Genomic DNA, 14,659 nt, shown 5'->3' on the forward strand with positions numbered 1-14,659 from the left:
TAGAGTTTTGTTTGATGATGGTTAGTACTCGGAAGTTTTCGGCTAGCCTAAATGCATTGCGACGCCCTGCGCCGTAATTATATCTTTTTGGAATCACTTACCATAATTATTACTTACTATTTACTTTATTAGTATTGTACTTGTACAGCTGTGTTCACTGAAATAGCAGTGCGACAGAGGAACAACTTCAAAACGTTTTTTTTGTACATATTCCTTTTTGCAAGCTGATCTATTGCACATTGTTTTTGTAAAATGGAACATAAAGATAAGAATCGAGAAAAAATTCCGTTAGATTTGCTCTATTTTTATGTTTTATTGATATTTTTTCACATATGCAGCTCGTTTTGGCCGATCACTGAAATAGCAGTTTTTAATTTTCTTTCGCAAAAAGTGACGAAATTTCTTTTAATTTTGTAAAAAATGAGTTTAATTACGGTCGTTATTATAGTTTATACTATAATACACCTTTACAACGCAAAAAAAATTATTTTAGTGGGCGCAGGACCTCACTGCTCCATGAGAGAAAGGTATCAGATAACTTAGTCTAGAAAGAAGGGCAAAACATGTAAAGAGTCTCCAAATCTTTTAAATTGTTCTTTTAAAATAGTTTATAAGTCATGAAATATGAACCGAACCCAAAAAAACCGAGGTACGATTCGCAAAACCTCAATTGTACAGGCTCGACGCGTACTTCGCTTCAGCAAAGCTCGTCCTTTTGCATCCTCTAGGGATATATGAGCGGGAATTGGCATGGGAATCAGTCATGGGACCATTCGCCGGGGACTTATTGAATAAATTTTAGATTCGCGAAGTCCATGGAAAATGCCACTGCTTAGTTAACCCTCTAGTGCCCAAATTTTTTTTCTCAAAAAAAAAATTATTTTTGGATTCAGTATGTATCAAAAGTGAATGTTTGTTTTGGAAAAAAATTTTACTTTTGCTCGGATCGAGTTTTATATGACTAAAACCTTGGACCGCATGAAGGCAGTTCTGGGAAGATAGGCCAACCAAAAATTAGGTAAAAACTTTTTTTTGTTTAAATATTTTGTATAAATGTCATTGAGACTGTCAGCAACACAGTACAATTTTTTTTTCTAATTTTTTTCCAATTTTAAAAAAAAAGTATTTACATGTTGTATTTTCTAAAAAATAATTATTTTGTCCGATTTGCACAAATTTTCAACTTCAAATGAATACAGAAGCTTGCGCTAGCTCTAGTATGTATTCCAAACGCAACGAACTTAATTTTTGGACTTTCCTGAATTAGAAACAAGAAAGGAAGCTAACTTCGGCACGCCGAAGTTTGTATACCCTTGCAGATTGGTTTTCATATTTATATTATAAATTATAATGCCGAAAACAGACACTAAACGGAGTTTCATAACATTTTACCTATACTTATTATGTTTACAGTTTGACAGTTACAGTTTACATTCCCAGCTTTTCATTTTCTCTACATCTACGGATCACTTCTATGGCAGCTATATGATATAGTTCTCCGATTTTCATAATATCGTTACCAAAATTCTGAAATAATACTAAATGCTCATGTCTCAAAGTAGATGAAAATACGTTGAAAAACAACGAAGTTATAATTTTTTCTATCGTTTTCCCTATCGTTCCTATGGCAGCTATAAGATATAGTAGTCCGATTTTCATTAAATTTATACCAAAATTTTGAAATAATACCAGAAGCTCATGTTTCAAATTAGATGAAAATACGTTGAAAAACAACGAAGTTATAATTTTTTCTTTTACTTTCTCTATCGTTCCTATGGCAGCTATAAGATATAGTAGTCCGATTTTTATAAAATTTTTACCAAAATTCAGAAATAATATATAATGGCCAAATCTAAAAAATTGTGCAAAAATGTTGAAAATGAGCCAAGTTATAATTTTTTTTCTAAAAATTTATCGAACATTTGTTTGGCAGCTATATGATATAGTCGTCCGATCCGGCCCGTTCCGACATATATAGCAGTGAGAGTATATAGAAGACTATATGTAAAGTTTCATTCAGATAGCTTTAAAACTGAGGGACTAGTTTGCGTAGAAACGGACAGACGGACGGACAGACGGACAGACGGACATGGCTAGATCGACTCGGCTGTTGATGCTGATCAAGAATATATATACTTTAGAGGGTCGGAAACGTCTCCTTCACTGCGTTGCAAACTTCTGACTGAAATTATAATACCCTGCAAGGGTATAAAAACAGAAAACCGTGTGAAAAGGAATGAAAATAATATAATAACGGTGTTTTTAATATTGCCCGTCTAGAGGCGGTCTTGGGCACTAGAGGGTTAAAGGCATATCAAGGCCAGATTGGAGTTCGCCAATACCCACTTGAACTGCCACTATTCAAATGGCGTAATATCCTTTGGACAAATGACTCCAAACTGGTTTTATTTGGTGGAATAGGACAAGACAATATGTCCGTCGACCTCCAAATAGATAGTATCCCCCAAACCATACGCTGAAGACAGTAAAACACGGTGGCCTAAAAATCATGGTATGGGTATACTTTTCATACAACGTTGTAGGTCCCGTATATATGATCGGTGGGATCAAAGACCATTATGTTTATGTCGAAATATTAAAAACTGTCTTGCAGCCGTATCCTGAGGAAAATATGTCATTAATTTGGACATTTCAGCAGTACAGTGACCCTAATCATACCATCAAGGTGGCCAAGGAGTGGGTTCTTAATGAAAAAGTGGATGCAATGCCATGGCGTGCACAGTCCCCGGATATAAATCCGATCGAAAACTTATGGGGGACATCAAGGGCTACGTATTATAGAAGTTTCCGACTTCTAAGCCGCAGCTTTGACAATTTGTGCAGGAGGAATGCGGCCATATTCCCCTTAAGCTTTGCTAAGGCTTGGTGGACTCCATGCCACCCAGGTATGAGGCTGTAATAGCTTCTAAAGGCTACTTAACAAAATATTAGATCATAGTCAATTAGTATTTCAGAAGAAATAGGTTTCATATACAATTTTTTTAAATTTACGAAGAATTTTAGTTTTTGACTGCTATTTCAATGAACAGCGTAATATAGACCTTTTTTTGTTGTTTTTAGCTATATCTTCTAAAAGGTTTATGTTACCTAAATTAAATGATTGTGGTATTGTTAATAATTAAATACACTAAGCCCTTATGAAAAAAAATTTTATGAAAATAGTGTTTGTAACAGTATTTTCCAATCTTAAACGTGCAGGTCGTGGGGCACTGTTATTTCAGTGAACACAGCTGTATATATAACTATTATTATAAGTAAACATACGCTAGTAATAAGGAAAAAGACGCAAAAAATTTAAATATAACAAAGGCGCAGGAAATCGAAAGAGGAAACGTCTGGCCATCTGGCAACGCCGCGCAGGGCAGAGGCTCCAGCCCAGAACAGATGATAGCCATGAAATAGATTCCAGCAATCTGGTAACCCTCTAACTGGTCAAGAATCGATAATCTCATAGGCTATCGAACAGGAGGAAAACATCTGATCATGGCCTATACATATAAGTCGAAACGCAGATCATAGTCGGACTATGGGTACATTAGAAAAAAATACACAGGCCTGTTCTAGTTTCCACTGGGAAGTGAATTTGATAACATTTGCGGATTTCCCTTGAACATAAGCGAATTTCCCTTGGTGATTTAAGGAAATTTTGTTAAATTTCCAAATAATTTCAGCTGGCCGCTCTCAACAAAAGGGTTTGCTTAGTCTAAGATTTGCTAATAAGGGGCTAATCAAATTTTGGCCCGCTGTAGTCTCCAACTCATAGATAGTAATGAAGCACTAATTTACCGTACAGTACAGTTTGCAGAGGTTGGAAAAAATATTGCCTTCGCATTACATATATTTCAGTTTGTAGATTGAATTGACTGTAGATTGTTTGTAGATTGAATTGATTGGCTGAAATAGGCCTTTTTTGTGCTTCAAGATCAGGATAACCCCTTAACAAAAACACTTTTTCATATACTTTAAACTAATAGCCGATCTTTTAATTCTAAAACAACATAAAAAGTAACTATTTGAAATTAATCTTAAATATATGCCCTTTTTTTTGGAACGCTGACAACCCTTAAATGGTCCCTTTCAAATACGATTTAGGGCGGCGAATTTGCAATAATGTTGAAGGTTAGAATCGAACGAATTTTAAGATGCAATCACAAATTAATAATTTAAAAATCAAGTATGTTAGCTTTAGGTGATTCAGTTATGCAATAATGTTTCTAAAACCTCAAAGAATGAAATACAATGATCATTTGCCATTTACATGATAGCATTGTATTTTAAAATATTTAATTTCTGGTTCTGTAGATCTGAATTCGCCAGCCAAGTGGCAGTCGGAAAGTTTAAGAGCGGTTTCGCTGGGACGTTAACAGATTTGGCGGAAGTGGAAACTAGAACAGGCCAGCACTTTATTTCTACTCATGCGTTCTTCGAGTGATGTTAGAAAGTAAAAGTCAAAACGTAATGCCTGTGTTTTAGAAGTGTTTATCAAAACAAAACAAGCCCTCTTTATGATGCTTTTTACCAAAATTAAAAAAAATCGAATTTTCTCGAATTCGCGTTTAAGGGGGGATATACATGTAAACCAAAATTTTTTTGGCAAATTTTTTTTGTGGTTAAAAAAATAGTTTATTACTTAAAGAATATACTGTGTAAGTTTGATTATAGAATTCCAACTTTAAGTGCCTCAAATCAAGTATGCACCCAAGATTTACAAGTGTTAACGTGGACACATCAAAAACTTTAATCGTCTTTTTCTCAGCTTCTAATTTTGGCATTTCTACCTATGCTATGGACACGCGATTCACAAAAAACTACGTAACATATCGGAGTGAATCAAAAATTATTATGATCAGCATGAAATTATCTTCTATTTGAACCTAAATGGTTGTTATAAAACTGAGTATTACTATTTTTTAAGAGGGTGGGAAGTGAAAACTGATCACCTGAAAATGACATTTTTTTTTTCAAATCAAAATTTAATTTTTTTGTCTTGATTTCTTTTTGGTTTTTTAGGTTCAAATAGAAGATAAAGGTGTAATGAATACAAAAAAATTTAGTTTACGGATTTCGGAGAGGAATTACGAGCTCTATCGTGTCCATAGCACAGCAACTCAAAGCTCGAGGCGCTACGGAATATGTTCCATAAATCCGCCATTTTGTAAAATATTGTTTATAACTAATTTTTTTTTATCATCTCTGATTCTACTTTTAATTATATCCAAAGTTTCACGACGATTGCTTGACTATTTCTTATAAAAAAATTTTTACATGTAAGCGTATATCCCCCCTTAAATATTATGAAATTTGTTTTAGATCAATTGGAGACATTCTTAATGCAACTCTGATGAATTTTTTACCCATATGAGTGTTTCTATTTAAAGATAGAACGATCGGTAATTATATACAATTGTTTTAAATTTGATAAAAAAAAATTAATGTTTTATAGAGCTCTGTGTTAGTTTTTCTTTTCATTTGGCAATAATGGATCGATTCTTTAAGTCCAATTACAACTACAAGAGTATGCAACCTTAAATTTACTCCAAATCGAAATTCAAGAATTTTGGTTTTTCTATGGCTTTTAAATTTGTCAACGCCGAAGAAGCCGTGCGAAATAAGACTTAACCTACGTGGAACAGATGTTGTCAATCTGGGAGCTCTAGCTCTTAGTCTCTGAAATCTGTGGTCTCATACAGACGGACGAACCAACAAACGGACAGGCGCACATGGTTTATTCGAGATTTGGAATATTATGGATCTCACTGAACTTCACCAGTTGATCTTGTTATTTAATATATTTAATTTCGAGGTGAGATGGTTAAAGCAGTCATGTATAAGTTTTGGTTAACAACTTTAAATTACAAATACTCTTACCTGTGATGGTATGGGTAATTCCGAGCAACAAATTTTTTTTATTGCAGAGTATCTATCATCTCTACTATTATGGCAAATACAGACGACTATTTGTGAATTCAAATCTATATTTCGGCGTAGTGCTTGAATATAAGCATCGATTCGATCATGGTCTAATGAAATCATTGTTGGTTTAGAAACGTTTATCCCGAGTGACTTGGAGCATTGCTTTATATTATCAAGTAAGTTATTTGCAGCCCTTAGATCATTTTTCAAATGTATTAATATCCATTTATTTATGTGAACAACTTGTAGCATTTCATTATTCACAACATATTTTGAGAACTCTGCGTTTTTTCCTGCAGGCACCGTCTGTTTGGAAAAATATATTAGCTCTGGGTCCAATTGTCGTCCTTTTAGACTGTTGTAATTTTTAGTAAGTGAAAGACCCCAACCGTTGAGGATTTCTTTTGCTGCAGGGGTTTTAGATACATTGTCGTGGAATTTATCGAGGGCCATTTGACGTTGATTTGGCGAAACTCTTGTAAATGTAGCAATTTCACGCATAAGTTTATTGTCTGACCGCATGTCATCACGAAGTCCAGTAAGATAACAAAGTTCAGGAATTAAACCGAATTGTATATTTTCATTGTCGTTAGTGTTTACCCTTGACTTTTTGATGCTTAGAAGCAGTGGTTGCTTAACGTCCTTAATGGTAATATTGTGATATTTTTTATAATAATCTAAATAACTTGTTTCTCCAGATTTAGTTTGAAAACTGGCCATCGGAGTTTGGTCAAAACAAATCTCATTTATCTTATAAGTACGATTGTTGTACCTTGTTAAAACTATATTCCCAATTAAGGTCTTTCTAGCACATTCTTGGAAGTGGTCTACGTTTTGCTGGTATATATCTACAAGCATATCCAAAACAGTTTTTTGACAAAGGATTCGATGAGAAACGTCACAGCAGAGCATTAGACCGCCTTCGTATTCATCAACAGCTGTAACGTAACCTGGCCAAACCTCCAGTTTTGCTAGAGGAATAATTTTTGGACGTGAAGGGTCAAACTGTTTCCGGTTAAACCTTACATAATTTAATGTCTTCATAACTCGGTCAAACAATATATTATATAAGTGTACGCAATTCTTCAAGTCTTCTTTTTTTTTAAATAAAATTCTGATCTCTACATCCTCACATTCAGTTTTTGAAACGTAAACTGTCATTTGATTTTCCAATAAAATAGGCAAATATAATGTCGTGCCATCAAATGTTTTGCATCCTCCAAGTTTTTCTTTATGTTCGTTTAAATATTTCATTCTTAAGTGAAGCGAATCTACGTTGGGGAAAAAGCGCACTTCATATTGGAAAACTCCTTTAGTTTTATCTGTAGTTATCTCTAAGTAATTGCAAGATAAATTAATTGTGGAACCTAGAAAGATAAATATTTGTTTAAATGTATTTGATTCAAAAATAAACATAATGTTCTGGAATCTGAAATCTAACCGTACTGATGGCAACTTTAAATGTCAATCTTTTTATTTATATTATGTAAAGAAAATTAAATTTTCATATATGGTATAATTAGCTAAATTTATCAAACACCGGGGGTTAAAGCAGCACTTCGTACAATAGACCAGAAATAACATAAATATTAAATAAATAGTTTAAATTATGATCCAAACTTTTCTATAACAGGTATCACCGTGTAATCGGCATTGTGAATAAAGTTATTAAATAACATTTTTTTTCTATAGTACAGTACTTTAGCATATACATTGAAGCTTGGGATCGACAGGAATAACAGCATGAAGCCATTTAAGTTTAATAACTAACGACAGCAACATGGTGGATAGTTATAATACCCGTGTACCCTCACAGTGGCCAAACAAGCGGACGTAAGCTGATGAATTCGAAAATTGTCAGCAAAAGATTTCTATTATATATAACATTCGCATATGTCCGCAGCTTTGATTGCGGTGGACAATTTGGCGTGTTGATATATCCGTATAATTATCGGACAGCTACACATTTTAATATTCGCAATCTTAAAGCTGAAATTCTTGTTTTACAGTACAAGCCCCGACCACTATTAATTCGAACGGCAGCTTTTTTACTCGTATAAAATGTTCAGCAAACGATATTGTCCATAATAACGTATACCACATATAACAAGAAAGGAAGCTAACTTCGGCACGCCGAAGTTTGTATACCCTTGCAGATATTATTTCATTACATTTTACCTATAATTATTATGTTTACAGTTTTCCAGTTACAGATTTGCATTCCCAGCTTTACAGTTACTTAACATTTTTATAAAATTTAAACCGGATTTCTGACATAATTAAAAATTACCATTCTCAAAAATTATTAAAATATATTGAAAAGCAGCAAAGTTCGAATTTGTCCGTTCCGACACATATAGCAGTAGAGCTGGGAAAAAATCGATGTTAACATCGATTAAATCGATTCTTTCTTTTTGGTCGATGCATCGATTCGGTTTAGAAAGAATCGATTAATCGACAAGGTCCATGCTTTGCGCTATCTGTGCGTTTCAGCTAGCTCAACAGAAGCAGAGCGAGTATTTAGTAAGGCTGGATGTAACATAACCGATAGCTCGTTTTTGCCAACAAAAACCAGTGGCTAATCTAGAATTTTGATATTTATTTTCATTTTTATAATTTGAAAATATTTTCTTTTGTTTTTTGTGATCTCATTGAATTGATCCCATTTAATTTAATTTAATTTAACTGGAAATAACCAGTAAATAATTTATTTTGATTTTTTGTTTTTATAATATGAAAATATTTTGTTTCTTATTTTATGAACCTTTATTTTAAATATTTTTATTTAAAATAAGTTACTTTATTTAAAATAAAGGCTTTGAATAATTTTATTTAAAATAAAGATTCATAAAATAAGAAACAAAATATTTTCTTTAAAAAAAAATCAAAATCAATTAATCACTGGTTATGGCCAGCAAAATTTATTTGATTTATTAAGAATACATTTTTGGTTTATTGTTTTAGAATGATTATGTAAATAAATTTAAGTTTGGGTTTTTTCTAAATTTATTTGAAGTAAAAAATAAAAAAGTTTTGTTTTCGATTTAATCGATTTAATCGATTTTATTTTCACAAAAATCGAAAAAAATCGATTCGCTGAGAATCTAGCTCTATATAGCAGTGAGATTGTATAGATCGGTTCTATGGCAGCTATAAGATGTAGTCGTCCGATTTTCATAAAATTAAAAAAGGAATTCTGAAATAAATAAAACACATTTTTTTCATATTTTTGGGTAGTGGCCGAGCCTTTTGATCCCATTGAAGATTTTACAGATGACCTTAATAGCACAGTTCGGAAGTTCATTGTATAAGTGTCTTGCCACTAACTTATTGCTGAAATGCAAACAATAATACCGAAAGTTGTTTAAAATCAGTGTGGTTTACTGGATACTGATCTAAGTTTACTAGTAAGAAGAAAAAAGTGAAAAATATTTAATACGTTTCAAGCTTGAATGTCTGTAATTATTATTTTGACTAACCCATTTTTTTAATGCACGACTTTGAGGCACTATGTACAGTACATATTAAGTGGAACTTGCCACACCAAGCACGTGCTTATTCGTGGTGTTGGTCGGCGCGAAGAAAAAAAAAAATAAAATAAAATAAAATAAAACTAATCGCCTGAGGTCTGCTGAGGACAACTAAGTACACCAGTTTGTACATTGAAATCTCGTTGTTCATCGCTCATTAACACCTTTTCCCCGTTCGTCCCCCTTTTCTCACAATTCTACAATATTTAGCGGCGTTCGAGTTTCGCCATGGCGATCTCTTTGATATTTGGTACAAAACCAATCGTGAAATATCATGTGTGTCAGAATGGATTTATGAAAAAATAGGCGTTTATCACGTGGATAATGATAAAAAGTAGATATAAATAAATAATTAATTTTGAATCCTTTATAAAACAATACCTTAAAAAATTTAATTATATGGTAGAACGTTTTGAGTCAAAGCACGATGCATTTTTGTCGTCTGAAATATCATTTACATTAAATATTTGTAAGACACCACAACGACCTTGACGCCCAACCTTATCTTATACAAATGCAGGGTCCAGATTGAAAAGAAAATTGGCATCTGAGCTTGCAAATGAAAAAGAAAACAACACAAATCTTCTTGTTCATGCTGCAGCAGCTTCAGCTAAGAGAGAAAATAATACGAATGTGGTGTTTGTCCCTAAAGAAACGATTACAACACATGAAAACACAACGGAATTGAGAAAGCAATTTGAAATGCTAAAACCGACTTCACTTACACCAAATGAAGCTTTAGCCTACATCCTGGAATATTCATTGACTAAGCAGCAGTATGTCAACACTAGGGCTTTGAATATAAGTCATAACACTAACATTTATCCGAGTAACAACCTAGTTATAGAAGCTAAAACTCAATGTCGGCCAATAGGATTTGATGTTACAGAAACTACTGCTCAAGTTTCTTTTCAAAACCTCCTAAATCACACTGCACAGCGATTAATTAAAATGGAATCCGATGTTTTTAAACAATTTCCGGAGAGTTGTAAACTAAAATTAATTTGCAGTTATGGTTTTGATGGGTCAACTGGCCAAAGTTCATACAAACAGAAGTTTGAAATAAATACTCCAAACGCGCAGATTTCAGATCAATCATTGTTTGTAACTTCTGTTATCCCCATAAAAATGATTGACTCATTTCAGCGAAACATATGGGTTAAGGGTCCATTCTGGTTAGCATTTTTTTATAGTTATAAGTGTCTAAGATATCATACCAAAACGGCAAATCGAAATACGTAATAGTTTAAAAGTTATGAGCCTCCGAGTCGGCCAACTTATAGGAGGTACAAAGCAAACATAAAACTTTAAACGCGTTTTCTGGAAAACTACGTTTTTCGAGCTGGCGACCGTCCTATCTCAGTGAATTTTTAACGAATCTTAATGTTTTTTTTTTTTAATGCGCGTAATGAAGCTCTCCATGGATTGGCTCTCCATCCATTGGATTTTTTATTAACAAAAAAGTGAAGCAAATTTTCAGAAAAACGAAAAAAAAAATTTAAGACGCCGCCATTTTTTTATTTTTTATTTAATTTTTATAATTGTAGTCTATTCCAAACTACATTAATACTAAACAAGAACATCTTTGAATTTTTTGTTACAGTCGATTTTTACGTCCTGCAGGACGGTCGCCAGAGGGGTACCTTTTTTTTGCAGAGGCTTACGTCGTCTTTTGACCTGCTTCAGGACATGCTCTAAAAATTTTGAAAATTTGTGCTAAATCATCTCTAAACTATGAGAAATAAACATGGAAAGTTTGAACTTTCTATGTCTTTTTCTTTGTCAAAAAAAAAAAAAAAAAAAAAAAAAAAAAAATTGATTTTTTGGCCCAACTAACCAGAATGGACCCTTAACCGAACACCGCAGTCCATTCGATTTTGCAGGCCCCTAAAAATTCAATTTGTAAAAGAAACTACTGATCACATTATTATGAAAAAAAAATCAGTTGGACTATCAAATAAATAATTTAAAAAAGGTTTTATTACAAAATAGATGACACTGTACTACAGTGACTGTAGACATAGCAGTAAAGTTTGAAATGCATATGACCCTTATTGACGGAAAAGTACAAAACGTACTAACTGGTACTAAATCAACTCAATGTTGTCCCATCTGTGGTGTCACCCCAACACCAAAGATTTTAATTCAAAAACTTTTACCCCTAAGGTAGAAGCTTTACAATTTGGAGTGAGTCCACTACATGCGTGGATTCGGTTTTTAGAATTTGTCCTGAACATATCATACAGAATAAAAATACAAAAAATGCATGTAACTGGTGATGATAAAATTAAAATGGGTGCACGCAAAAAATATATTCAAGAAAAGATATGGGATGAAATGGGTCTACGAATAAGCCGGACAAAACAGAACGGCAGCGGCAACAGCTTTTTCAAAAAGTAAAGAACTTTTATCTATAACCTGCTTTGACGAACAAATTTTAAATAATTTTTACATTATATTTATTAATAGCAATATCCTGTAACCATTATGTAAGATCTGAAAAATTTCGGACTTTTTGTGAAAAAACGTTTTACTTATATATGAGTAAATACCCGTGGTACCCAATGTCACCAACTATTCACAAAGTATTAGTCCATGGGTTTCAAATAAATAACTCAACTTTTGTTCCACTTAATTGCTTGGGCGAAAATGCCTCAGAAGCACGTAATAAAAATTTACAAAAAAGACCCACTTTCACACGCAAGAAAAAATAGTCGAATCAATACTATGACTGACCTTTTCCACAGGGCTATAGATTCATCGGATCCATTACTTTCAAGTGTTTGTTTAAGGGGGGGGGGGGTAAAATGCGGTGCAAAAATGCCCACTTTTTAATAAAATGTTGTGGCGAAACGGCTAAAGTTAGCTTAACGAATTAAATGCCATATAATAACACAACATTTAAACAGTTTTTGATAAATTTTGTATTGAAAAATATTTAGAGGTAAAGGAGTTATAGGGAATCTCCCGAGTCGCCTCCAAAAAAAAGTTGGTTTGCGGTGTACATCCTAACTGTCCACAGAATCATCCGATCTACAACAATTATACCTCATTCGTTAAAGGATGTGACCCGAGGTATTCAGGAAGCGTTTTTATTTTAAAAATTTTTTCCCTTTTTTGTATCAAAATTTGAAGTCAAAACACTGATTTTTGACTAAAAAATTAAGTCAATTTGTTAAATAAAAAAAATAAAAGAAAATTAAAAACTAAAAAAAAGCTCGACGTGAATACCTGTAGAATTATCTAAAGAAGTTATGTTCCGAATTTCAAACCGATTGGTTCAGTAGATTTTGAGTTATCGTGTACACCGATTTTCAAAATGGCATTTTTCAGGAGAGCGCTTTAAACTTTGCGATTCTCATGCATTGAACACCAACCGGCCTTCGTTCAACTCCGCATAACTTCGTCAATTTTACTATGATCGATGTAAAACTTGGACACAATATTCTTAAGATGTTGAACTTTCAAAATAAAAAATAAAAAAAAATTTACGAAAAAAAAAATTAAATACCTTACCCCCTCTTAATAGAAAGAGAAAGAAAAAATATAAAAAAACCTCTTCCCAAAGAAGTATTAAGGGGTTATCCGGGTTTTGAAATTTCAAAAAATGCTTTTTTTTCAAACTTTTTTATATAATAGTACAAAGTGTCAGGAATGTTGTCCGAAAATTTCAAGTCGATCGAAGCAAAACTGTAGGAATGGGAGAAATTTAAAGCCCAGCGCGTCGTATGAGTCACAACTGGCACTTAAGGGGGTCTTCTCATTCAAAAGCCGTTTTTTGGACCCTTTTTAATAAAATTCTTATTTGAAAACGCAAAGAATAATTGAAAACTTTTTTTATTTATTGTATTCAAAAATGTTCAAAGTAACTAAAAAAGTTATTCTTTCCTCGATACGAGGGTTGTTCAAAGAGTAATGAGACTTCAAACTTGGTGGTCGAAAAAAAAGGTGTCGTCCTGGCGGCCACGATTCCGGGTCTCCAGAGCGTTCGAAATGAAAAATAAAAACGGGGTTATAATCAGAATAGATGTCATTTTCGGGTGACGGAACAGATTTTTTTTAAAATTTTTTTAAACAAAATGGCGGCTATTCAAAAAAAAAATTTCGATTTCGGGGTTTTTTTTTGTAGTTTAGTGTAAAAAAAAAATATTAAAAAAAATTTTAAAAAAAATCTGTTCCGTCACCCGAAAATGGTGACAATTCTGCGTCGATTCCACTTTGTTTCATGAAAATCGGTTGAGTTGAACTGGAGATATCATGGCCGCCAGTTCGAAAAACGTGGTTTCGAGATAAACGCGTTTGAAGTTTGAAAAAAGCTCATTTTGCATAGATCTTGCTTTACAAAAAAGGCCGTATCTTCTAAAGTATTTCGAATTTCTAAAAATCCTTTTGGGGACATATACACCAGCTATAAATAAATGCAAAAAAAAAAAAATCGAAAAAAAAAAGTTGCCCAATGAGAAGACCCCCTTAAAACTTTAAACGCGTTTTTCTCAAAACCACTTTCTTGAAGTCGGTAGTCAAGATTTCTCGAAAACTACTGGACCGATCGACTTCAGATTTTCCACACTTCTTCTAGACATGTTTTTCTTGTCTCTGATTTGATTTGATTTTGATTTTGATTTTATTTGCCTTCCTAACGCTACAAGTTTAAAACTTATAAATTAGAGCGCTAGTCACAAAGGGTTACAATACATTCTGTCATAAAGCTTAAATCTAAACAAAATTGTGCATATGATATTCTTAATCTAACAATTTAAAGTTTATTATTATTATTATTATTTAGTATATTTTGTAGTTAATTTAACTTAATCCTAATCCTATTCCTAAGTCGCTGTAATTTAATTTAATTTATGGGACTTATTTAAACTGTGAGAGTACCTTTTCCTTGAATTGCGTAGCATTGCTAATATTTTTAATGTTGTTGGGTGGGTAGCTGATTCCATAATCTAATAGCATTAATAAAAAATTGTCTTTCGGATGTCAGCGATCTGGGCCTTATACAAATTAGATTGTTTAGTCTTCTAGACGCAGTAAATGTTAATTTTTCAAATAGGTATGCTGGTTCTTTCTTATATATTAATTTGTGAAGAAATGTCAATATTCTCATCTTTATCCATCCGCTAAGTTCTACGTCAAAAATTTTATAGGCATAACCCGACACATGTTCCATTCGTGCCAAATTAAATATATAT

The 14,659-nt window shown here is 32.8% G+C and overlaps 1 protein-coding gene across 3 annotated transcripts in view; it reads right to left on the reverse strand.

Moving 5' to 3' along the window:
• Window positions 1-14,659, reverse strand: part of AGO3 (Argonaute 3) — a 200,209-nt gene that overhangs the window by 125,640 nt on the left and 59,910 nt on the right. For all 3 annotated transcript variants that reach the window (XM_041775360.2, XM_070286347.1, XM_041775362.2), the window contains exon 3: window positions 5,890-7,301. In XM_041775360.2, the coding sequence (XP_041631294.1) occupies window positions 5,890-7,301 (1,412 nt within the window). The remainder of the gene's footprint in view (window positions 1-5,889; window positions 7,302-14,659) is intronic.

The sequence above is a fragment of the Drosophila kikkawai genome, chromosome 3R (assembly GCF_030179895.1).
Source record: "Drosophila kikkawai strain 14028-0561.14 chromosome 3R, DkikHiC1v2, whole genome shotgun sequence".
In the NCBI taxonomy this organism is placed as follows: Eukaryota; Metazoa; Arthropoda; class Insecta; order Diptera; family Drosophilidae; genus Drosophila; species Drosophila kikkawai.